The sequence below is a fragment of the Thalassophryne amazonica genome, chromosome 3, assembly GCF_902500255.1.
Source record: "Thalassophryne amazonica chromosome 3, fThaAma1.1, whole genome shotgun sequence".
NCBI lineage: Eukaryota > Metazoa > Chordata > Actinopteri > Batrachoidiformes > Batrachoididae > Thalassophryne > Thalassophryne amazonica.
The window spans coordinates 78768201-78795695 of record NC_047105.1 but is presented as its reverse complement, the minus strand read 5'-3'; the positions used below and the strand labels follow the sequence as shown (position 1 = coordinate 78795695).

At 41.6% G+C, this 27495-nt stretch overlaps 1 protein-coding gene across 1 annotated transcript in view; it reads left to right on the top strand.

Annotated features, from left to right (window-relative positions):
- Positions 1-27495, top strand: part of srgap2 (SLIT-ROBO Rho GTPase activating protein 2) — a 286727-nt gene that overhangs the window by 242014 nt on the left and 17218 nt on the right. The window contains 10 exon segments of the mRNA XM_034166920.1: positions 3767-3988; positions 17643-17744; positions 17875-18072; positions 18217-18301; positions 23091-23118; positions 23367-23397; positions 25213-25273; positions 25483-25560; positions 25673-25807; positions 25893-25998. Of these exon segments, the coding sequence (XP_034022811.1) occupies positions 3767-3988; positions 17643-17744; positions 17875-18072; positions 18217-18301; positions 23091-23118; positions 23367-23397; positions 25213-25273; positions 25483-25560; positions 25673-25807; positions 25893-25998 (1046 nt within the window).

Here is a 27495-nt window from a genome sequence, read left to right as displayed (position 1 = left end):
CAAACACATGACAATCCCCCTCCCAAGATGGGGAATGAAAATATCACAGAAAGGCACTTGATGTCCTTTTCCTGAACAGACGCACTGGAATGTATTAACATCGATATCAGATATTCCACCACAGAATTAATAACTTCGGACGTGCAATTGAATGAAGCATCACCTGTTAGCTGATTAGTTGAACTTTGCCCACCACTCTCTCTCTCTCTCTCTCTCTCTGTCTCTCTCTCTCTCTCTCTCTCTCTCTCTCTCTCTCTCTCTCTCTCTCTCTCTCTCTCTCTCTCTCTCTCTCTCTCATTTATTTTCTGCTTTCCACATGTTGCTGGTCAGGATTTCCTTGTTAGGCATCCATGGGCAGCTAGCGGCAAAGTATCTGAACCAGTATTTTTCATGCTTGCTGGATCTGAGCAGGCAGCTGTTGCTCCTGATGTCAAACAGTCTTTGTTTCAATCTGGGAGACAATTGTCATCCTTACTGACTGGAAGAAAGGGCATCTTGCCCCTGTCTGGAAAGGAAAGGGTGATTGCCTGAATTGCAGAAACCTCAGGGGTATTATGCTGCTCTCTGTGCCAGGCTTGGTGTTTAAAAGGGTCATTCTTAAAAGGATTTAGACCCAGTTACTTGCTACTCAGGACCAGTCTGGTACAAATTGTCAGGCATGCGTTCTGGCTCCTGTTCTGTTCAGTACTTCCATGGACTGGGTGTTGGTTAGGGTGGTAGAGTCCAGCAGCTTAGGTTTTTGTTTTTAATTTGGCAAGGGAAGGTAATTGACTTTGATTTTGTGGATGGTGCTGTGATCTTTGAGGAATCAATTAATGCGGTGATTACAGCCACTGAGAAGTTGAATGAGGAGTTTGTTTTGGATCAAAAATATGTTAATTGTAGTGGTACCAAGGCTCATGCGAAGAGACTTAGTACCAAAGACATCTACAGTAGTTGATGCTGCTGCAGGTCACTGCGTCATGTCCAAGTCTCATAACCATATGCCAAGACAGGAAGCACCAAGACCTGAAAGATGTGGAGGTTTGTTTCCTGAAAAGGTATTGGTATCACCAAATACCTCTGCCCAGCGACCTCGGGACTCCAAAGGTATTAGCATCACCAAATATCTCTGCCCAGCGACCTCGGGACTCCAAAGGTATTAGCATCACCAAATACCTCTGCCCAGTGACCTTGGGACTCCAAAGGTATTGGCATAATCAAATACCTCTGCCCAGTGACCTTGGGATTCCAAATGTATTGGCATAACCAAATACCTCTGCCCAGTGACCTTGGGACTCCATGAGTTCTTCGGTGACTCTTGATCTTAAAGGATGAGGACCCAGTTTCACTGCCGAGAAGTGAATCTCTCAGCAAGTTGAACATTTTTGCCACACACAGATACACGTCTGATGACTGTGTCCAAAAAGCCAATGAAAGCCTTCGTCTTGATCCAGGAGAGTCAGAAACCCAGACAGGTTTATAAGACAGCAATAATACCAAAAAAAGCAGAAAAGTGGAAAAGGACAAAGTGGTTGTGGATGGGTACTTGTAGTTCCTAGGGTTTGTAAGAGTAGAATGGGAGGCAGAGCCTTCAGCTTTCAGGCTCCTCTCCTGTGGAACCAGCTCCCAATTCAGATCAGGGAGACAGACACCCTCTCTACTTTTAAGATTAGGCTTAAACTTTCCTTTTTGCTAAAGCTTATAGTTAGGGCTGGATCAGGTGACCCTGAACCATCCCTTAGTTATGCTGCTATAGACGTAGACTGCTGGGGGGTTCCCATGATGCACTGTTTCTTCTCTTTTTGCTCTGTATGCACCACTCTGCATTTAATCATTAGTGATCGATCTCTGCTCCCTCCACAGCATGTCTTTTTCCTGGTTCTCTCCCTCAGCCCCAACCAGTCCCAGCAGAAGACTGCCCCTCCCTGAGCCTGGTTCTGCTGGAGGTTTCCTTTCCTGTTAAAAGGGAGTTTTTCCTTCCCACTGTAGCCAAGTGCTTGCTCATAGGGGGTCGTTTTGACCGTTGGGGTTTTACATAATTATTGTATGGCCTTGCCTTACAATATAAAGCACCTTGGGGCAACTGTTTGTTGTGATTTGGCGCTATATAAAAAAAAAATTGATTGATTGATTGATAGAGTAAAAGGAAGACTCGAAGGAAAATAGGCTGAGTGGGGAGGAGGTGTGGGACTGTGTGGAGAAGGTCGATCACAAACATCGACCCCACACAGATGTGGGAAACGATGAGCAGAAAGAAAAAGATCAGACATGCAAAGTTATCCCAAGAGGAGGTATCATGTGACATCTGAGTCAACAGTGTATTGACTCTATACAGCAGAAACAAGATCCTCCAACACTATTAAACAAGTATTCTTCAGGCTGACTCACAGTATTGACTGAATGCTGTTTGACATCTTTGAAAATAATCATCATGATCAGTCTGTGTGGTCAGATGCTGTTGGATCACTTGTCGTTTCCCTGCTTTCCACTGGCAGTTTAACAGTGATTCCAACAGAAAAATGTGTTTATACAATCAGGCAGTTTTTGCCTGTTGTCACTTGTTATCAAAATTGAGCTCACTGCCAAGTCGACGTGTCTTCGCAGTTTTCTGTCATGCAGCAGTTCTGAGCTGATATTGTGACTTAATGGTCAAGTTTGTGTTACATTTGTCAATCAAGCATCTTCATTGTGTGTCAGTTTAACCCAGCCACTGTGGTTGCTTTTTGATTGTTATTCTGTGCATCAGGGAAGCGGCAATAACATGGTATTGTCTTGTGTGTCTGTAGACAACATAACTCAAACACAGCTGGATGGATTTCAGACCTGGTGGGAATAGCACTTCAATCAATATTTGGAAGTGATTTGATTTTGGAGAAGTTTGTCAAAATTCAAGGAAAACATTTTCTGAAAGACAGCGTTTTTGGTTTATCTCAGCAACCAAGAAGCGTAGATGGATCAAACTTTGTAGGAATATTACTTGTGATAAGCTGATTAGATTTTGTAGTACTTTGGTCAGATGTCAAAGATCAAGGTCAAGGAAAACAAAGTCACCTTTTTTTGTACATCTCAGCAACCAGTAAGTCTAGATTGATGATCTAAAGCATACAGCGGGTAAAATAAGTACTGAACACGTCACCATTTTTCTCAGTAAATATATTTCTAAAGGTGCTACTGACATGAAATTTTCACCAGTAAAAACCCAAGTAATCCACCGCTTACTCCAATTAAGGGTCATGGGGTGTGTGTGTGTGTGTGGGGGGGGGGGGGGGGGGGGGTGGGGGGTGGGTGGAGCCTATCCCAGCAGTCATGGTGTGTGAGGCGGGGTACACCGTGGACAGGACACCAGTCTGTCACAGGGCCACATTTAGACAAATAAACACTTTCACACCTGCACGCACGCCTACTGATAATTATAAAGTTTCTAATCCACTCTTTGAGTAACATTTTGTGTTTTGATTTTCACCTCTCCATCTATACCAAGATTCAAAATAACAGAAATTTTGTTCTATTCAAATTTAAAGACTTTGTTTTTTATCAAATCACCTTCTATAATGTATTCATTTCTGTTACGGTTTCTTTTGAAAGCAACTGTAAATTATAATCAAAGCAAAAAATAAATAAATAAGAATTTGTGAAATCACCAAACAGAATAAATTTAAAGTTTCATGTTTAGACATATGTCATTTATGTACCAAAGGAACATAGGTACACCCCAGGGGATATTCATGTATTCATACATTTTAACTTAGATGGATGGATGTTTTTTCTTGTGTGTGCTTGACAGTGCTGTGACCTGGGCTACCATGCCAGCCTGCACCGTGCCCTCAGGACCTACTTATCTGCAGAACAGAATGTAGAGACGTCCAAACACACTGGTTTGGAGGCACTGGAGGGAGCTGCAGAGAGACTGGAACCCAACGGAGACAAACAGAAATTGATGGAGTCATACAACAATGTCTTCTGCCCCCCAGCTCGGTTTGACTTCCAGTCCCACATGGGAGACACGGTACGGTCTAATTATTGGTGGTGTGATCTCCAGCTGCAGCTAAAGGTGCCTTGACACTTGCACGAATTGGATTCCCTCACTGGCACGCAATCTGGCGTGCCAGTGGCTTAAGTGATAAAGTGTCCCTGAGCAAGACATTGAACCTGTCAGGACTGGTGGTGGCTTGAAGCAAGGAGCAGTAGGAGACCAATTCAAACTCACAGACATGGCTGGTTGTGGAGAATAAGAAGCTTTATCTAATAACCAGGCAGTGGGTTTGGTACACAGGTAGTCAGACATACAGGCAGAGGTATCATACATGGAACAGGCTAAGTCGTGGCCCGGAAACATGCAGAGTTTGTACAAACAGCGTCAAGGAGTATAACAGGCAGGGCAAAGGCAGAGTCAAAAACAGGCTGAGTTCAGGGTAACAGTGAGGCGGAGGACGGAGTACACAAGCGAGGTCAAAAAACACTGGAGAGCAAACTGGACAGGATGAGAGGTGAGAGAGTGAACAAAGTCAACAATCGGGCAGTGAGCTGTGGGACTGTGAGGGTTTAAATGAGGAGCAAACCAATCAAGGTGATGTGGAGCAGGCGTGTGGAAGTCTCTGGAAGGGGACGTGGCCGGGGAAGGCAGATTGTGGACAGTGAAAGATGGCGAAGGAAGGGATTGCACAAAGTGGAGTGATACAAAGATGCATTAGCAGTTGCAAAGAGCGTGAGTGAATGAAAAACCAAAGCAGACAGAATCACAGTGTAAGAGATGAAGACACAATGGCGTGTACAGGGTGTGGAGTGAACACAACAAATGGGAATGAGGACAAACTGAGAACAGAAACTAAGCACAAAATATAATACTACTATGAACAGGAACTAGGAACAGGCATAAACATGAGAACTAAAAGCAACCAGCAGATAATAAGTTAACAAGAAGGCTATATACGAACCGATCAGAGCAGCAATAAGACAATAAACACTAAAGCACAACTAAACAAGAACTGACAAAGAAAACACAGTGGTTCAACAAACTATAAGTAAAGCAAAGACTACAAGAAAACAGAAAACAAAACCTGACATAAGCACAACAGATGATACTACGAATGAAAGGACCAAAATAGACAAGTAATAAACTCATGATAAAAATGAAAACACAAACCGGCAGGACAAAACTAGAACGGAACTGAATCATGGCAGAAGAATACAAAGTGACAAAGAAAAATGGAACATAGAATAAACACATGATGAAAATAACCAACTAATAAAACAAAACAGGAGTCAAAGGGGAAGAAAAGAAAGAAGGAAAGATGGAATCAAAGCCCCGAACAGGGCCAAACCTTGACAGAACCCCAGTGTAGGTGCACAACTCCACATAAACTTCAGAAAAAGATTCAGATAATTACAGAGTGTGCGAGTAATAAGGTCATGTCATATACTGTATTACAGTCATATACTGCATTATAGTCACAACCGGTATGATGGAATGTCACATTTGGGATTACACAATAGCATGGGGGTGGGTAGTAACATAAATAACACCTAAGGAATAAAGTTGGGTGGTTGTTTTTTCAGGAGCAAGTATTTTTCACATTCCTTTTTCTTTAAACTGTATTTACACTCTAGTAATTTTGAGCCAGTATGCGCTGCAATTAACCACTAATCCAAACATCATTATCAACACAAGACAGCAAACAGATAACGTTACTGGAGAAGCTGTCATTGTTAAGTTAGTGTGATGTTAATGTCATTTTCCTCTTGTAATTTTAATGGTGGCTGGCATTGTTGCCACCAGTGATGCCGGGAACGCGTTACTTAGTAACTTAGTAATGCATGACTCTAATCTGACTGTTTTTTTCAGTAACAAGTAACCTAAAGCGTTCATATTTCCAAAATCAGTAATGAGTTAGCCTGCTTCTCTAAGTCACTGTGCGTACTGTTATTTTGTATTGTGGGTCGCTTGCAAAAACTGGCCCGTGGGCAGGGGCAGGCCGGTGTTTGTTGAACTGCCCACTTTTCCAGCTTTTCCTCCGCTGTGCAGTAGCTCTGAGTTGATAAACAGTTGTCTCTCAAAGTACGGTAATGCTCAGAGCTATGGTTTTACAAAGGCGCTTTTTCACTTTTTTGTTTTCTTTAAAACTCTGAGTCACTCCGTGCATGTCCTCATTAAAAACAGCTGATCTACGACGCGTTATAAATACTAATGCTTTTTTTTTCCTCCCAAAATCACTTGTATTCTCTTTCTGAGGACAACATGACGTAAAAAACGTGGATAAAACTTACTTACCTGTCAATCTTATCGTGTTAATAAATAAACAATAAATAAACGTTATCCATTTTTCTGCTCAAACGCAAACCGGGGGTGAATCCACGCAGGAAGGGGGCATGGGTGGGGGGAGGGGGAGATGCGGCTCCCCACAACAGCCCAAAATTAAAGGTACACTTTTGAAGACTTTTTTTCATAGTACAACTAATAATAATAACAATAATAATAAAAATAATTTCACCAACTAAAATGTTTAGAAAGAATTTAAAAGTTCGAAAAATGTTAGAAAGAAAGAATTTTTTTTTGATCAAAGTATTTTTATTAGTTTTTTCCATTTTTACACACAAAACAAACAGAGAACACAAACTTGAAATAACCCTCCCGCCCCACCCCTTCTAAACCAGATCAACTATAATAATAACTAAACTGTACAGGCATCTAAGGACACACAAACACAATCTTAAGTACTGTATGTTAGTATGCATCACAGACTCTGATAGTATTTAAACTAAAACATCTGCAGACACACTCTCAAAATAAGATAGAAATGGTTGCCATGTATCAAGATAAACCTTGACAGATCCTTTTACAGTATATCTGATCTTCTCCAAATGAATATGATACATAACGTCTCTCATCCACTGACCATATGTAGGTGGATGTAAATCCTTCCATTGGCAGAGAATGAGTCTCCTGGCCAACAGAGAACAAAACGCAATCATAGCCTTCTGTTTTTTACTGAATAGGGCCTCCAGAGGGACAACACCAAACAGAGAGGTCAGTGGAAATGGATGGACAGTCCTACCACATATTGCAGAAGTGTGTTGAAAACAGATTGCCAATAACCATGTAGTTTTGGACAGGTCCAGAATGTGTGAACCAGTGAGGCCGGGGACTGCTTACAGCGGTTGCAGGCCGGGTCCAGGTCAGGTTTAAACTTTGACAGTTTGTCCTTACCCTTAGACCAATGCAGACGATGGACGACTTTAAACTGAAGAACGGAATGTCTCAGACATATTGAAGATGAATAAATGTTCTTGATAATGATTCCCCACGTTGAATCTGATATGGTTTCACCCAAGTCCAGCTCCCATTTGTGTTTAAGGGAGTCCAAACTTGTCTCATAGTGATAGCTCAGCAGTTTGTAAATCCTGCTGAGTGTCCGTTTTGGAAACGTTTTGCACTCAAGAATCGAATCCACCAAGTTCTTAGAGGGGCACAAAGGGAAACTAACAGAGTTTGACCTCACAAAATGTCTGACCTGGAGATATTTAAAACAATGTGAAGAGTGGAGACCGAATTTCTGTACTAGCTGATCATAAAAGGCAAAGATATTGTCTACATAGAGATCATAAAGTGAATGCACACCTTTAAGAGTCCAGGAATTAAAAGTTGCATCAGTCAGAGAAGGGACAAACGTGATTATTTGACACTGGGGCAAAAAACAATAGTTCTGTAAAGTGAAATGACCTTCTGAACTGATTCCAAATTTTCAGTGTGTGAGTAACAACAGGATTACAGGTATAGGTTGAGAGTGGATTTGTAAATGGTAACTGAGAGCAAAGTAAAGCAGATGCAGAGCTAGATGTGATCGAGGCTTTTTCCAGAGCCACCCAACTAGGGAGCTTATCTGTTTCTAACCAAAATAATAAGGCTCTAATATTCGCTGCCCAGTAATAAAACGTAAAATTGGGCAGTGACATACCACCAAGGCTACGGGGCATCTGTAAGAGCCTTTTGCCAATTCGAGGGTGCTGTTTATTCCAAATAAACGTGGACAACTGACTATTCAAATTGAAAAAAAATGATTTTGTCAAAAATATTGGCAAGTTCTGAAACAAATACAAAAATTTAGGTAATATTGTCATTCTGATTGAATTATTCCTTCCCCAAGAGAGAGAGGTAGAGTTTGCCACCTGTTGATATCATGCTTAAGATTTGCCAGAAGAGGTGAATAATTGGCCTGGTAAAGCTCCTTATAGCCTCGTGTTACCCAAATGCCGAGATATTTAAATTTTTTAGTGTTAATTTTAAATGGGACATTGCCCTCAAGTTTTGCATTTAAAGAAGACACAGGCATGAGCTCACTCTTCTGGAGATTAACCTTATAACCAGATACTCGCCCAAATTCTTGAAGCAAAGCAAGTAGTTCAGGAATACTAGAGAGGGGATCTGAAATGTATAAAAGGGTATCATCCGCATATAAACAAACCTTATGTTCCATGTCAAACGGGTTTATGCCCTTAATACGTAAGTTGTTACGTAGCGCTACTGCCAGTGGTTCTATTGCAATTGCAAATAACAATGGAGAGAGTGGACATCCCTGTCTTGTATCACGTTGTAATTTGAAATAGCCACATATATTATTATTAGTGCGTACTGCTGCCATTCTAGATGAATAGAGTAGTTTTACCCACAACAGAAATTTAGGGCCAAATTTAAAAGACTCTAAGGTCTTAAAGAGAAATCTCCATTCCACACGATCAAATGCTTTATCAGCATCCAGCGAAAGTACAACTTCATCATTCTTATGACTGTGTGGAGCAGAAGTATATAAAACATCAAACAGTCGCCTGATATTAAAAAAAGATTGACGGTTTTACAAATCCTGTCTGGTCAGATGAGACAACGTAGGAACCACGTATTCAAGACGCCTTGCTAAACCTTTGCCAGGATTTTGCATCAGTGTTCAAGAGAGATATCAGGCGATATGAGCTACAGTTTAAAGGGTCTCTATCTTTCTTCAGAAGCAATGATATAACAGCTTGCTGCATAGAGAGTGGTAATAATGAAGAGGAAAATGATTCTTCAAAAACTGACAATAAAAGAGGGGAAAGCTGATCTGAAAAAGTTTTTAAAGACTCAATGGGAAAGCCATCCAGGCCCGGGGATTTCCCATTTTGCATATCTCCGATTGCTACAACAATTTCAGCCACAGTGATATCTCTCTCCAACTCGTTTACCAAATCAGGATTTACTGAGGGAAGCTCCAGGCTGCTAAAAAACTTTCTAGTTCAGATGAATCAACTGGTGATTCTAATGTGTACAGGGTACGGTAAAATTGACTAAAACACAGATTTATTTCAGCATTATCGCAACATACCTTGCCTTGATCGTCATTTATTTTTGGAATCGTTTGATAAGCTGAACGCTGGCGTAGCTGATGTGCAAGCAATCGACCAGCCTTATAACCATGTTCATAATGACCCTGTTTAGATTTAGATATTAAATACTCAGCCTGCTGTGTTGACAGAGTATTAAATTCTGTCTGGAGTAACACACGTTTCTTCACTAGATCTTGAGAGGGGAGTGACTGAGTGCGGCGTCTAATTGTAATATCTCATCGGTTAGCTGTTGTAACCGTATCAAATTTGTCTTTCTTTTATTAGCACAGTAAGAGATTATTTGTCCCCTCAAATAGGCCTTCAACGTCTCCCACACAATACAGTGTGGCATCCCTGGTGTTTGATTAGTTTCAAGAAAGAATTTGATTTCAGATATAATCAACTGAACAAAATCTTCCTCGGACAGAAGTAACGAATTAAAACGCCAGGGACGGTAAATAGAGTGCGTTACTGGGATCATCAGCTTCATAATGAGAGGTCCATGATCTGATATGACCATTGCTCCATATTCACACTCTCTCACTAATGGCAGAACACACTTATCGAGGAAAAAATAATCAATCTGAGAGTATGACTTATGAACACTGGAGAAGAATGAATATGCTCTTGAGGAAGGATTACGAAAGCGCCACACATCAGCCACAGCATACGTTTTTAGAAAGGAGTTAATTGTATGAGCAGATTTGGTCAAATTGAACTTCCCCACAGCACTACGATCAAGCGGTGAAAGAACACAGTTAATATCGCCACCCATCAGAAGACTGTGTGATGATATGTTTGGCAGCTTTGAGAAAAGGGAGTTAAAAATATATTATCCTCCCAGTTTGGTGCATAAACTGATACCAAAATCACTGGGAGGGTATATAACTTACCAACTACAACAACATAACGTCCAGCTGTGTCTGAGTGTACACTAGACACTGTAAATTGTACCTGCTGATTAATCATGATAGCTACTCCCCTGGACTTAGATTGAAAATTAGATTGAAAAACCTGACCAGGCCATTTTTTACTTAGAAGCACACTATCAGCAGAGCACACGTGTCTCTTGCAAAAAAGCAATATCCGCTCTCAGTTGCTTTAAATGACTCATAATTTTACAGAATTTTATTGGGCTATTAAGAGATTTTACATTCCAGCTCACACAGTTAACTAGACAGCCATTTGAATAACTAGTATTTTTCATATTACCAGTCATGATTAGAAAAACAATATATCACCTGATGCACATGAATCCAAAGATACCTGACATAAAGGTCACCACAAATAAACAGATCTGGTTTAGCTCCACCCCTATCTCCCACATGAACATGGAGATAATAACAGCAACTCTTAAACACAAATCCACACATAGTGCTTGTATTGAGGGAAAAAAAAACAAGACACCAACTACACTGGGCTCCCGTTTTGCCCGTCAATTAAGAAATAGTTATTAGTTATTAGTGGTAAACTAAATAATAGTTTAAAAAGATGACTCTAAACTCGCTCAAAAAGGTTAATGAAGCCTGTAAATGTGATGAGAATGGGGATTTCACTTCCCATCGTCTCTGCTCATCGTAGAGATAATATTTTTCCGAACATATTCCATGGCAGCGTTCAGATCCGTGAACTCTATGTTGTCCTCACCGTGAGTGATGTGGAGCCGAGCTGAGAACAACAGTCCGTACCGAACATCTCGCCTGTTATGAAGAAGCCTCTTGACGTCAGTGAAAGCTGCTTGGGCTTTGGCCACACTAGCTGTGTAATCTGGGGCGATGAAGACCGGCGCCTCTCTGTATCGAAGCGGCCCATGACGGCGTGCATGCCCCAGTATCTCCGCACACTCCTGGAAGTAATGCAGCTTCACCACACTGACCCGCGGCTTTCCTTCCGCCTTCCTCCCACCTGGCGTGCAGTGAAAGTGGTCAATACATGGTGCGTTTTCCAGATCCAGTAGCTCCTTGAGAAGTTCAGCTAATGCAGTAGCAGTGCCAAACTCTGATGTTTCGGGGACGCCAGTAATCCTCAGATTGCATCTCCTTAAACGCCCCACCATATCTTCATATTTCTTTCGGAGACCATTTAACCATTTGATCTCAATCACAGCACCGCGCAGAGAAACCACTTCCTCTGACCAGGTTGACAAGCCATCCTCCACGTCTTTGAATCGAACTTTTACCTGGTCTAAATCAGCCCGAAGGGCCGTGGTGCCGCTCGCCACTTCCGCTCGCACCGCCTGTAGCTCGCCTCTAATAAATCCAAGGTCTTCCGCCAGCAAGTCCTTCATTTCGGCTTTTATACCTCTGAAATACTGGATTTTGACGCTAAAATGTCTGTTTTCAGCGTCGAGAAGTCCATCTCGGTCGACTTTGATAATGGCGGTGCAGAGTCTTTAGCATAACTCTGATCACAGGTAGCATCAGACCTAGCGGCTGCGGCTCCCGTATATTTATATTTTCTCAAACTGGATGCCATTATACGCGAAGAAGGAGGCAACACTGTAAAGACAGACTAACAAAATAACAAGTGTCGAATTTAGCAGGGATAAATTGTAAAAACACCACTATATAGTAAATAAAAAACGGGAGCTCACACTAAACACTTCTTACTCTTCCGCCGCCATTTTCCCCTCTCAGAAAGAAAGAATTTAATAGTTACATTTATAAACAATGTAGGTTAGAAATTGTAAGTTTTATCGTTACAGTGCTGTCAGCAGTTAAATATGAGGTCAAGATGTCTTTATTTTATTTTTTCATTGAAGTCAAAAAAGGGTGACTATAAAGTGAGTGTTGGCAAAACGGGTTATCATTTTCATGTTGAGGTGGCAGAGGGTTGTTGTCGGCAGCTGCTGAAAGTAACTAATAAAGTAAATAGTAATCTAACTTAGTTACTTTTAAAATTGAGTAATCAATAAATAACTAAGTTATTTTTCAAGGAGTGATCAGTAATTGGATTACTTTTTCAAAGTAACTATGGCAACACTGATCGCCACCAACTGGACAGGTTTGTGTAACAGCAGACTGACAAAGCAACAAAGTAAAAAGCCTGCACTGAAAAAATATATATATATTTTTTTTTTTATCACATTTGCCCAAATCTAATGGCCCAGTCACATGGCACTTAACGAAGGGCAACGAAGCCCTAACGAAACAAGAAATCTGGGCTTTAGTTGGCATTGTTTAACCTTCTGCAGCTTCGTTCCTGCAGCTAGCGCTTCGTCAGGATTTTAAACTGTTGAAAAATTTGAAGGAAGGGCAGTGAAAACCTCAATTTGTCCGTGTTTTGTTTTGCTGTCGTTCTTGACGTTTTTAATCATTTGACTTCGTTCGACTGGCTGAATGTTTTCACACAGTGCAGAAGCCGGTTTGTGAGCGCTCAGGCTGCTGCTGCGTTCATGTTCCGTCAGAAATTACAGGGCAAACTCAGCCTGTTTGCTTGGATTTTTTAATCTGGGTGGGGGGAGGGTCAGCTTCAATGTGCTCAGGCACCTTATATAGGGAAGAATTAATCTTTTGTGTGGATACAATTAATTATTTTGCCACAAGCAACTGCTGAATTTGAAACAACAAAAAAGTTGTGTAATTTCTGACGGTACTTGAACGCAGCATCAGCAGCAGCTGCTTCATGCACTTATTTTTTTATTAAATATAACATGAATGTAGGAATGATAATCCAGCCCTTCTGTACATGTGGCAACAGGTACATAATTCAAAAGATTATATAAAGAGCTGTTCTGGAAGACAGAATTTACGTTGTGGATCAGCTGCAGCTGGTTGAAATAACCGCACGTGAGTCAATGCGTGTTCACGTGGACTGATCAATTTACTGCTCTGATATATTCAGTCATCTTTACACTCATATTTATTCCCCCCTTTGACAATTTTCTGTTATAAATCAATATATATGGCTTAGAACATAATACAGTGATACAGCAGTGACCATGGCACACCAGAGGTTTTTTTTTTTTATTGGAGCCAGACGGAGCGCGCAGCGTCATCAGACACTGTGGATTCTGATGATGAAGGAGATTATCCCTCTTTTGTTCTGGATGAGGAATCAGAGCAGGTGGGTCCACCGACGTGCGCACAGATCTCCACAGCTTCTGTTTGCAGTTTCTTCAGGACTCAGGCGCTATGAGCTCCATCCCAGCGCCGAGTCCTGGAACTCAGAGATGCAGACACCCACTGCTGCAGCTGTGGCTCCAGGCACTTTTCGTTTAAAGTGTCGAGATCGTTAAGTTCCTCTTTCATCCCTTTTGCGCTCTTGCTTCGCAGGCTATTCAGTGATAAATCTCTTTCGTCCACCTTTTCTCAACGAATTGTGACTTTTTTACTTTTTTCCCTTCGTTCAGGAATCGTTGTGTGCCGTGTGACTGGGCCATAAGACATGCTTCTCAGTGGCGGTTCTACACTGAATAACTCCCCGGGCAAGACCCCCTCCGAGCGCCCTCGCCCCCCAAATAAACGGACAAAATTTTGCATAAACAGTCATTTTTTCTTATTTTCTTCTTATTTTAAATATTTTAGAAGTGCCCCTGAAATTGCAATTGAAATTGACATCAAAAGACTGCAGGCTACAATATAACTCGTATACAAAACATCAATGAATTGCAAATTTGAATAAACATGCCCTCACATGCTAAATGTCTGTCATTAGATGCTATATTAATCTGTCTTTTAGGGAGGAATGATTAGCTCTTTTATTAAGGTACATATTTGTCTCAACATTTAGCTCACTATGTAGCTTGATGTTTGTAAAATCACCTACACTAGTTCTGCATTTTTAAAAGGTTTAAAGTGGTCTCCCCATTTTCTTATTTATATTTGTTGTCACCCGTCAGTCATATTGACTATGGTGTAGCACCAGAAGGATCATCTTGCTTGACTGTGTGGATCAATCTTGGATTTACATCCTCTAAAACATTTCTGACACATGAATCAGAATCACTGGCATCTACAACAGGCGTCTGCATGTTGTAGATGCCAGTGATTCTGCAGTGCTGACTTTCCTTCTGGCCCTGGTTTCATGGTTACAGTTTCTGATGACAGTCCGTCCATTTCTGAGTCCTTGTGATATTTGTTCCTGAATCTTTTTTGTTTTGTTTTTTCCTGTGTGTAAGTGACCGTTATCTGATCTCACAGCTGTCATATCACCAGTGATGAAATAGAAAGCAGAATGAAATCAGAACTGAATCTGATCTCTGAGCACATACAGAAAAGAACCGTCGAACCTTTTACACTGGTTCTGTTCTGTGCAGCTCAGTAAGCAGGGGCACCTACAGCTGCAGGGAGGGGGCACCAATTTGCTCATTCTCCAAACAGTGATATGATCACCGCTTTGTGGCGCAGGTGATGATTATTATTATGATTTTTTTTTTTAAGTGTTTGTTTCGCCCCCTGTGTGTTATGAAAAAAATGTGCCCTGGGCAGCTGCCAGCTTCGTCTGCATCAAAAACCGCGTCTCATGCTTCTTCATCTTTTTTTTTTAAGATCTGCTCTGGGAAAAAATACTTTTTTTTCGATCAATTCATATGAAAAAAGAAAATATTTTAGGCAAAAATTATACACTGAAAGCACACAAAAGCACACTGAAAGAGGAAAAAACAGGTGAGGCTGCATTAAATAGTAATAAAGTGGTATAATGCACAGTGCAGTAGTGGTGCCTATGTTATCATGTCCACTTTGTCACTAGCTCTCCACTTGTGTAATGACGTACGATTGATGGCATATTCCTAGGCCTTTTCATAGTGGAATGGAGAATACTGTGAAAGTGCAGTTCCAGTTTTTCCTGGTCTGAGGTGGAAAGAAATTGTGGCATGACATAATGTGATCATTGATCAGATAGTCCTTCTCTTTTTATAAATCTCTCTTGATGCAGTTTGAGCAGTGAAAATGATGTGGCTGTATTTTGAAATAAATTTGCAGGATGAACTTTGTGTAGGTGTCAACATAGGCAGTACAGTGGACAGGAATGGAAATAACTCTGATGTAAGGACAAGGCCTTCTTGGAGAATTGTAAATAATTGAAAATAATTGTTGATTTAAAGCGTTATTTCTATATGTTATATGCTGGTTCTTGTGGTAATCTTGTTAAAGCTGTGTGGATAAATAATTGTGTTAAATGCGGGCAAGTGACATTCAGCACTATAAGTTTGACCTGTGTAGACCATGATATGCGCCCACTGATGAGATCAGCTTATGTTGTTTGCCTTTGTTTGGTGCCACCAATATACGAGGTCTGTGAGAAAAGTAACGGACCTTATTATTTTTTTCAAAAACTATATGGATTTGAATCACGTGTGATTACATCAGACATGCTTGAACCCTCATGGGCATGCGAGAGTTTTTTCACGCCTGTCGGTTACGTCATTCGCCTGTGGGCAGTCTTTGAGTGAGGAGTGGCCCACCCTCTCGTCGATTTTTTCATTGTTTAGGAATGGCTCAGAGACTGCTGCTTTGTTTGATAAAAAATGTTTCAAAACCTGTAAGGCACAACTGAGTGGACACCATTCGATAAATTCAGCTGGTTTTCGGTGAAAATTTTAACGGCTGATGAGAGATTTTGGAGTTTTACTGTCGCCGTAAGGACAGCCCACGGCGCCTGATGGGGACCTGCGCTCCGAGGCGGCGTCGTCTCGCTGTTTCAAGCTGAAAACTTCCTAATTTCAGGCTCTGTGGACCCATAACAGAGAACTTTCAGAAGAATTTGGGATCAGGAATTTATGCGGACATCCCACTGTTAAAGTAGATTTTGTAATGGAAGAACGTGCGGGCAGATTCGCATGTCGGGCCGGACCCGACCGCGGGGGGTCGCCACAGGAAAAACACCTCCGTTGGAAACCTTAACGGACAAGTTGGAACATGCCCAAGCTGTTAAACAATTTCTAAGATACTCACTTGTTGAAAGCCATCAAAAGCCACCTGAATTTTACAAATGGTTTTCAACACGGAGGTGTTTTTCATGTCGCGGCGCAGACGGATTTGCCACGTCGTCACGGATCCGACTCGGCAAATTCGTCCGCACGTTCTTTCATTACAAAATCTCCTTTAACAGTGGAATGTCCGGGTTAGCTCCTGATGCCGGCTTCTTCTGAAACTTCTCTGTTCTCTGACGACGTCCTGGGTGAACAGAGCTTTAAATTAGGATGTTTTCAGCTCGAAACAGACAGACGGACGCCACCTCCGACCGCGCCGATACGCTTTGTGGGCTGTGCTTAAAGCGAAAGAAACTCCACAATCTCTGATCAGCCGTTAAACTTTACACCGAAAACCAGCTGAATTTCTCGAATAGTGTCCACACGGATATCCCTCACCGGTCCTGAATAAATTTGATAAAGCAACGCGCACCGTCTCCAGCAGCGTCTCAGACAAAGAGATTCCGACGGGAGGGGGAGTCCACACCTCACTCAAAGCCTGCCCACAGGCGAATGACGTCACCGACAGGCATGACAAAACTCACGCATGCGCACGAGGGTTCAAGCTTGTCTGACGTAAAAACATATGAATCAAATCCATTTATTTTTTGAAAAAAATAAAAAGGACCGCTTTTTATATCACAGACCTCGTATGTGGATGTCAGATACGCACATTTGCGATCATAATATGTCCCTATATTTTTCTCACTCACTCACTCATCTTCAACCGCTTACTCCAATTAAGGGTCATGGGGAGCTGGAGCCTATCCCAGCAGTCATAGTGTGTGAGGCAGGGTACACCCTGGATAGGACACCAGTCTTTCACAGGGCCACATATAGACAAATCCATGTAATCCATATAGAATCCATTTTCCACTGCAGTCCAATACAGTAAGAAAAATAATAGTTTCAAAATCTGCTTGAGGTACAGTCAGTAAAAGTTCTTTTCATATCATATGGTACATTTTGGAATACTATTATTATTGGATAATATTTATTGATAATTGTACTTTATTGTCATATGATGTTGTGTCAGCTTTCATTTCATCATATTCAGTGACACTGCAATATAAGTAGACTTCTAATAACTGATACAACAATGTTCAATTTTTAACACTTTTGGTATAATTTCTAACTACAGGATTTGACTGCTAGAGTGAACCAAATTGCACGTCAGAGCATGTAGAGTTTGAAAATTTCCTGACGGAGGTCCCCCAGATGCCCCTTAAATGGCTGAGGTCCCATCTACTTGCCACACTAATTCATGTTTGTTTGTTTGTTTTTTACCTTAACTCACTTTTATCATTGTAAATTGGTTCTGGGTTTCAGTGCCCAAACCTATTTCGCAGACATTTTTGTGCTTCTATCTCACACCCCTTTGTGTACGTGTGTGTAGACGAGTGTGGTGTGCGCACAGCAGCCGCTGGAAGGTGAGCTGCTCCAGAGGTGTCAGCAGCTGCAGTCCCGCCTCTCCACACTCAGGATAGAAAACGAAGAGGTCAGACTTTCTTCAACAGCATGTCTCTGCAGTCTTCCTCATTCATCCATCTCATTTATTAAGCCTCTACCATCTGTCTTCACCACATTATGTTCGAGTGTCTTATCGCTCGCTTCGACTGTGTCACCAGGTGAAGAAAACCATGGAGGCCACTCTGTCCACCATCCAGGACATGGTGACAGTTGAGGACTATGATGTGTCTGAGTGCTTCCACCACAGCAACAGCATGGAGTCGGTTAAATCCTCCGTCAGCGAATCTTATCTGAGCAAGCCCAGTCTGGCCAAGCGACGAGCAAATCAGCAGGAGACGGAGCAGTTTTATTTCACGGTTGGTGACAGATGGTTATGCTTGTAGACTGTTTCACTTGCAGTATTTTGGTAGAAACATCTTGCTGACAGAGCGTCATGTCTTATTGTAGTTCCACCAGACCATGTGACACTGCGCTCATTATGAAACCTGTGTGTGTTATAGAAACTGAAGGAGTTTCTGGAAGGCAGGAATCTGATCACCAAGCTGGAAGCCAAGCATGACCTCATCCAGAAGACACTGGGAGAGAGTGAGTGTCTGTGACGTGTTTCATATTTCTATCCTTTCGGCCCGCATTTGTGTGTGTGTGTGTGTGTGTGTGTGTCCAGGTTTGTATGAGTCCTCTTTTCCAACATGCTTGTTCCCTCTTTGTTGGGCCCTCCAAACAGAACATAGTACACAGAACATGATTCCCTCATGCTGACACCTCTCGTTCAGTATGTGGACACATTTTTGTGAACACGATAACTCATTAAGAATTACATGATAAATACTTCACACTAACAACATATACACCGCCGAGTAGATGAGCTTCTTAGATTTTAGGGTTGTTTGGTGAATATATTTGCATATTACTCAAAATAGAGTGATTCTGTCTCCCCCCAACATAATCAGTGAACATATTACAGGTGACCCCCGTTAACTTGCATGAATTGGGGTCCACAAAATTGGACCGCAAGTTATCTGAAACTGTGAGCTAATAGGTTCACACACACACACTCATCTTCAACCGCTTAGTCCAATTAAGGGTCGCAGGGGGCTGGAGCCTATCCCAGCAGTCATAAAGCGTGAGGCGGGGTACACCCAGGACAGACTGCCAGTCTGTCACAGGGCCACAAACAGACAAACAAACACAGTCACACCCACTTGCACACCTACGGACAATTTAAAGATTCCAATCCACCTGACCCGCATGTCTTTGGATGTGGGAGGAAACCGGAGCACCCAGAGGGAACCCACGCAAACACGGGGAGAACATGCAAACTCCACACAGAAAGGCCACAGGTGGGAATTGGACCCATGACCTTCTCGTTGTGAGGCAACAGTGCTAACCACTAAGCCCCGTGCTGCCCTTAATAAGTTCAACCAAAAAGAAAAAAAATCATCTTACCTTGCCATAATTTCGACCATTTGAAGTGTGATTATGTGGTGTCTGGTGTCTGAAAGTGGTAAGGGCGTAGTGAATTGTTGCCACCAGTATATAGTATAAAAGAGTATAGTAGTATAGTATAGTACCAGTATAGTATAAAAGATTGACTGCAGAGGGGAGAGTCGGCAGGCAGAGAGACAGTTCACTGTTGCACTTCTTAATAACGTTAAAGTTCAGAATCTTTTTTCCCCTCCCCCCAGCTGCTGCGCAGGCAGCTGCTGCACGCTGCTGCACTCACGGCAGGTGTGTGTATAAATTCTGGCCCAATCTGAACTGTCAGCAAGGATTCAAAGAGTCACATCCAAAAACTTTGAATCATCAGGAGTCTTCCGCACTGACGAAGCCCTCAATGCTGACATGCAGCAGCCAGGGAGGAAAAAAAAAATTCTGAACCCACTCCAGATCCACTCCACATGTGTGCGTGTATGACAAGCAGCAGCTGGAGGAGGAAGAAGGAATCATTGTCCAGAATCATCCGCACTGACGATCCCTCCCAAAAACAGTCAAATCAAAATGGACTTTTATACAATAGTCTAAATTTTGGGGGTCCACAACTGGACCGCGGGTAAAGTGAGTTAACGGGCTCACCTGTAATTTATTAGCAATGCATGGTAAACACTGTATCTACACTGATACCTCCTGAGGAGTATATGAGCTGGTCAAGTGGTCACGCATCCACCTAACTTGCTGAAACTGTTGAACCCTATGTGCCTTCTTGTCCCCTGCAGTCCCAGAATGTGGGCTTGCTCTGTGTTCCCAGGGTTAAGAAGACATCAGCAGGCTTCAGAGCTGTTGCCCACTGTGCTCCTACTTGTTGGAACATTTCTGCCTGTTGACATTAGAAAGTCCACTTCAGTAGAATCTTTTAAGGCTAATTTCATTTATTTCTTATTGTCTATCATTTGTTTTGCAGTTTTATCTGATTTTAAAGCTGTACGGCCTTTCAAATTTCACAAAACTGACAAAATTTAGTTTCTATTCAAGCATTATACTCACACACACTCATCTTCAACTGCTTGGTCCAATTAAGGGTCGCGGGGGGCTGCAGCCTATCCCAGCAGTCACAGAGTGCAAGGCGGGGTACACCCAGGACAGGACGCCAGTCTGTCACAGGGCCACAAACAGACAAGCAAAGACAGTCACACCCACACACACACCTACGGAAATCCACTTAACCTGCATGTCTTTGGATGTGGGAGGAAACCCACGCAAACACAGGGAGAACATGCAAACTCCACACAGAAAGGCCACAGGTGGGAATTGAACCCATGACCTTCTTGCTGTGAGGCAACAGTGCTAACCGCCAAGCCACCGTGCTGCCCCCAAGCATTATAATGTAAGTTTATTTTGTGATGTTGCAAAATTACAGCTTATTTTAATGAAGACAACATATTGGTCGGGGGGGGGGGGGGGGGGGGGGGGGGGGGGGGGGGGGGTTCTACACAGCCAAATCACCAGTGTTAAATTAACACTGACATTGTCTATATGGGTCCACACTGGGTCAGTGAGGAATATAGAGACACTGGCAGTGTTAATTTAACACTGTTAATGTTCATTTTACACAAGTCATTTTGCTGAGTATAAGGAATGTTATTTTCCTTTTAACACCATCCATATTAGGAAGCATATATGTGCTTGCATGAGATTTTGAAATTATCTTTGACCTTGCGTTATGCACATTCCCTGGACGTGCATGTAACATCCATAAGATGTCTTCTAAATCACTTCAGATGTGTTATCTGGTTTCAAAAACAGCATTTTGAATTTGAAGTGATTATTTCTCTGTGACTTTTCCAAAAGGCAAAGGCTATACGCCCAACCGTTGGGCAGATAAATATAATGTCTTATCTTATTCGCCCAACCGTGATCGTGTATTGACATGTTTTGTGGATCTAAACTACATTTTTTACACCACTTTTTAAGGCTCTATTGTGGCGTATGTTTGACACATTTAACGGTGTCGTGTTTAATTACTGCGAAAACACCGCAATGGATCAAAACAGACAAACTTCGTAAGCATTTTGAACGGAAGCCTGTTAATGACGACGAAACAGTTTTCGAACAAAATGCTGTTGTTGGCTGTAAGATGGTGTTAGTTTGACACTGTTCTCTGGGTGTGATGAGCCAAACAGAACCGCTTTAGATCACAGCCCTTCCATGGGCTGCGAACCCTCTCGCAGCCGGCGAAAAAATATCCGCCTTTTGTCCCTCCCACGTTGAAACCGGAAGTGAGCTTACAAGCGCGCTCATTGGTCGGTTGTGGTTGGGCGTATATGCTCATGTATTTATTTTATTGAACCAACGGTTGGGCCACTCTCTTTCCAAAATGCATTAGAAACATTAAATTTATACAGAAATAAGCTGTTTCAGAGTGTTTTCCACCATCTTGGTTTATTTTGTTTGAGTGAGAAGCCAGCCGGCATCATGCTGCCTTTCTCTGTTCTGATTGGCTGTCGCTGTGTGCTTTCCAGCATCTGTTGCGCAAGTTTGGGGAAGCCCAGATTTGCGCAACTTCACTATGATCACTATCGAATGCAGTGCATGGACGTCTGTTTGAATTTTTTCCCGTCAGATGAATTTTTTTTTTTTCCCCAGAGAGTGCAAATTTTGATGATATTGGCAATTCGGGGCTTTCACGTATCCCATAATGCCTTGCGTGCCAGAGAGTCGCTGCAGTCAAAACAACATAGAGAACCCACATTATGACAATTGTAAATGAATATTATACTACAAAAATGTAATTTTTTTATGCTTTTCATCACGTTAATAAGAGCCTGCATGCATGATACCCTGAAAACTTGCTAAAACAATTATAACGAATAATCCGTGTCTGCTACGTTTAATCTGCGTGGAATTTAATAAACGCAAACTGAATTTCAGACATATTATATATATTAGTCTGGAACAAAGAGGACAAACAGTGTTGTAAAGAACAATAATCAAGACATTAAAGAGCAAATGACATGATCAGGAAGCGAGCGTAGCTCACAGCAGCTCCCTTTGAAAATAACGGACAGACAGCCTGTGATTCTCGCATGTTTACATAAAACAAACGCAATAACAACATCTATAAACCCAGAGAATATATTCATGAGAGTTTTAGGCACAATATAAAAATAGTTTTATGTTGCGATGTTAATGGTGTTGTCCGTGTGCAGCGGTTAAAGTGCAGCGTGATCAGAGCGTCTCAATGCAGTTCTCAATGTTACTGAGATCTCGCAGAGCGGCGACCTCTCCGAGGTTGTGCGGGATTTGAAACCTGAAAAGCCTCAATGTCATAATATGACTCCCATATTTAAAGGCTAAGGAATAAAATGATAGTGGTGCAAAAGAAAATTCTTTTAATGACTTAAACATTAAAAAACCCAGCAGAGTACGGCTTTAAATATATGTGCTGTTCTGTAAGATTTATTTGTGCTTAATAGTTTAACTACTATACTGGATGTAGGATTTTGTTATGTTTTATTATGTTGAGCACTTTGTACATTTTTCCACTTAAAGTGCTAAATTATTACTGTGTTAGATTTTGTGGTTGTTTATGCATATGTATATTATATTGGATACTTTACCATTCAACTGAAAGATGTTTTTATTTCACAATGTGTGTGTATTGTGTGACATGAATATGAAATTGTCAAATATAATAATTGAGGAGGCACTTTGCATAAATTGCTCCCCAAAAAACTTCAAATTCACAATATTGTGTCAACACAGATGTTCTCATATATGGTTAGTTTGTCATCACTGTATTCTTACCACACTTCTTGATGGGATACTAGAAGATTCACTCACCTGTTGTTTGGCCCATGTTTTCCTTTTCATGTGTCCTGATTTTACTGTAACTTTTGCCTTTTTCTGTCCTCTCTTGCCTCTTTTGTCCCTTCATTAGGTCAAAAGACTGACTGCGTTGTTGCCAGGTAGGTGTGGTGACGGAGCGTGTCACACTAACACACACACACTTGTGCGTACCACAGCAGCGTCTCAGCTGGATTTGTGGGCAGCTAAGGCTGTTATTTGCCCTCTCGTTGTTTATAGATATTCTACACACGTGCATGTGATTGTGCCTATAAATAGAGCTTTACCATCGTGGTGTGTGTATAAATATGATCTCTCTGGAGACGTAATGACAGGGTGCTGTTTCTTCTCTCTCTCTCTGTGTGTGTAGTGGACGGAGAAACTCTGCAGTCCGGAACCAGGTAATTTAGTGACTTGTCTGTTTCTGAGCGTCTGCTGACTTCTAGATTGTTTCTTATTCGGTCCGCATGTTTTCTCACAGGCATCTCGTCTGACACAAAGTGTGGAAACATATTGTATAGATGATCGCTTTACAGTTACATAACTATAGTTACTATTTTTTCAAGTATTATAATGCAAAGTTAAATTTAGTAAAAATAAATTCTCCGTTAGAAAAGCTTATATTTGTGGCTCCCCCTTGTGGGAGCTCTCTGTTGTGGCAGTCGCTGACACTTACTTAAGACAGTAGGTAATAGAACTTGTGGGCACAAAGACAGTCAGGGCTATGGCAGACATTTCACCCCAATGACCTTGGCTTCACCCAAATGACTCACCTCTAGATGACCTTGCCAATTATAGAATCCATCGAGTGTGTGTCATTGTTTGTCAAAATCGAGTTGAAAATCAAAATAGGTGACGTTTGCCCAAATATTCTTTTAGGGAAATTCATGGTCAACCTTCATTGACATAGCAGGTTTGGTAGAAATCAGCAAAAGCACCTGGGAAAAGTAGGCCAACAAACAATGAGGCAGACATGACCTTGGCCCCAGCGATTGACCTTTGGCAAAATTCACCTTATCTGGGCAATTTTGGAATGCACTTCCATATGTGCGTCTAGTTTGGTGCAAATTGGAGTGCATAACTTTAATTTTGACCCCATTGACCTTGACAGTGATTGACCTTTGGCAAATTTGACCTCAGCTGGGCAATTCCACAGCCCACCTACATATGTGTGCTGGGTTTGATGCAAATTGGGCACCATAGTCTCATTATTCACATTAAATCTTACAAAAACATACCGACACAACCTCTCCCATTTGTCTCATCTTCTCTTCTCCACTGGGAACTGAAAAAACGGCACTTTTTGCGACTGCTTCAGTAATACAGCTGAAAGCAAAACAGTACACCATCTTTCCGTGTGACGTGATGCTGTGTTTGTGTAGCGCACTGGCAGGCTGTCCCCGGAAGTGGTCAAATCCCGCAATATCACACAGTGGTTCAAACGAGACTGCGCTGCCCCATCGGAGTGAAAAGCATATATTGATCTTTGACCCCAGTGACCTTTTTTTTTTCCCCTTGGTAAATTGAACTTTTTATTGAACTTATTTTGGCACACAAACTCGACAATAACAAAAACTGATACACAAGACAATTCCACAGTGACATGTGTGACCAAAAAGGGGGTGAGCAGAAGCAAAGCTTATAAACGATGATTGACCTTTGGAAAATTTGGTCTTAGTTGGGCAGTTCAACAACCTAATGACATATGTGTGCCAAGTTTGGTGGCCAACAGACTTTTTAAAATGACCTTTGACCTCAATGGCCTTGGCCTTTGCCAAAAATCATTCTTGCGGGGTAATTCCAGGGTTGGCCTTCATCCACATACCAAGTATAGTGGAAATTGGACAAAGGTCCTGGGTGGAGTGATGTAACAAACTGATTGACAGAAATTATAGGATTATGATGTCATTTTTCAAACAGGTTAAAGCTGTGCTGGGATTCACTTTGTGACAGAGTCACACACAAACACACTGGCCCCTGTGCCATTGTTTCACCTCCTGTAAATTTCTGGAAGCCCTGAACAAACAAAGGGAAAAGAGAAATCCTGTCTCCTAGCAACAGCTGGGCACTGCGCCCACCCTCTCTTCTCCCCCACATTTGACAACCCACCCCTCCTAGATGTGCGCACTGATGCGTGAGCGTGCAGATGTGTGCAGAAATCCTCCTGCCTCCCGTCCGCTTCACCTGTCGAGAGTAAGTTCTCTCTCTTTTTCCAGGACTTGGCTGAGACGATTCCTCTGATGGTCGAGAGCTGCATCCGCTTCATCAGTCGCCATGGTGAGGAAATTCTCTGGAGATGTGATAGGTTTAGCGTGAGCTCTCCTGTGCGCTGATTGGTTATGTTGTTACGTGAAATGTGATAGGATCTGGACAAAAATAAAAGCAGAATTCTTCCTGCATCTTATTCTGCAGATAAAAGTGTAATAATCTGTAATATGTCTTACTAATAATTTCAAAAATGTACCTGTTTGCATGTGTGTGTGCAGGTTTGCAGCATGAGGGCATCTTCAGAGTGTCAGGCTCTCAGGTGGAAGTCAACGACATCAAAAATGCCTTTGAAAGAGGTGAGACTGCATCATTCTGCAGAGGCCACTAGCATTTTAAACCGTTCATGTTTTGACCTATGACCTTTATATGCCTTCTTTCCTGTTTGTTTTCTTGTCATCTCACATTTAGGTGAGGACCCGTTGGCAGGGGATCAGAACGACCACGACATGGATTCCATTGCTGGTGTCCTCAAGCTTTATTTTAGAGGACTGGACCACGCCCTGTTCCCTAAGGAAGTCTTCCATGACCTCATGTCCTGCGTCTGTGGGTGTCTCATCCTGTGTGTGTTTGTCCATTTATGTTTGACTGTGCGAATAATCTCATGGGTGTCATGTTTGCTACTTTCCAGCAATGGAGAGCCTCCAGGAGCGGGCAGCCCACATTAAGAAAGTTTTGCAATCTCTGCCAAGCAAAACCTTGATTATCATGCGATATCTATTTGCCTTCCTCAATCAGTGAGTACAATGACACCAAAACACGTTTGAGAAAACTGACACCAGTGCCCGGGTTTGAAATGAGAAAAACCATCGCTTAATAATAACAGTACAGATCCTGCCTTACAATGTCAAGACTAGGTAATGATGAGGCTCGGTAGTATTTCTAGCATGACGTAAAAGCAGATTTGAATTTGATTTCACATGCAAGCACACACTGAACAGTAGGTGGTCTTTATTTTGCAAAGTTTTGAAATTTGACCCACTGAAGTTTTTCCTTACCACTGTTGCTCTGGGGGTTGGTAAGGTTAGGCCTTACCTGTGTGAAGCGCCTTGAGGCAACTCTGTTGTGATTTGGCGCTATATAAAGGAAATAAATTGAATTGAAATTAATTGAATAGGTTAAAATTGATGATTTTTTTGTATAAATTTTGTTTGTATAAATTAATTTTTAGAGGTAGATCAAAAGCATTGAAATTTTGCCATTTTCATGCTATATAACAATATATAAACTAAAGCTTGAAAATCACATGTGGAGGCCAGCATGAATTTCTAAGTGAGCAGAGGATTCATCAGAACCTTTGATGTGTTGTATAGGATGGGTTAGGGCACCATTAAGCTTTAGTTTGTATTGTGTTATATAGCAGAAAATAGCAAAATTTCACTACTTGTGAGCTACCTATAAAAATTAATTCATACAAACAAAATTTTACATCACATTTTTTCCCATCAGTTGGAACCTATTTAGGAGGCCAGAGTAATAAATTTCAAAACTTAACAAAATTTCAAATTTCAAAAGTTGCAAAAATAGGACCACCCTACTGAACAATGTGTAACTACATGCTCACTCGGAGTGTCTGCCTCTGCCAACTTTTAGAACCAGTGATCCAAGTTTCTCAAGAACTACCATATTTCTGGATGAGGAGTGTACAGTCATTTATACCAAACAATATTATGGCTACATGCGTTTGATGACTGATGGTTAGTAATAAAGATAGCACTATAATAATAATAATAATTATTATTATTATTATTATTATTTCTCTGGTAGTGCAGCAGATAACTGAAACAATCATGCAAATGGTAATAAAAGCATCAAATTCGGCAGAAATACTCCTTAGACACGACTCTTTTGAAAAAAAAAAACCGATTAGCCACTTGACTTTTCAATCGGTGGTCAGGTAGGGGTCAATTGAAGAATTACACAGAGGTCAAAATTAAAATCATATACCAAAATTTACCAAAATTGGAGCAATTTTAACTTTTGACCCCTGTACAAACCGACACTGACCTTTGTCACCATTCTTGCTGTTTTTATCCCATAACTCCATAGAATTCAGTTACAGACCGTCCAAACCATACCTTTTTGGAATCTTTATGATCAGGCAAATAATGTGGCATAGGTTTCAATATGATTGGAGCAGCTTTTAATTTTGACTCCTGTGTAATTCTTCAATTGACCTCTACCTGAACGGCAACTGAAAATTCAAGTGGCCAATCGTTTTTCTTTTCCAAAAG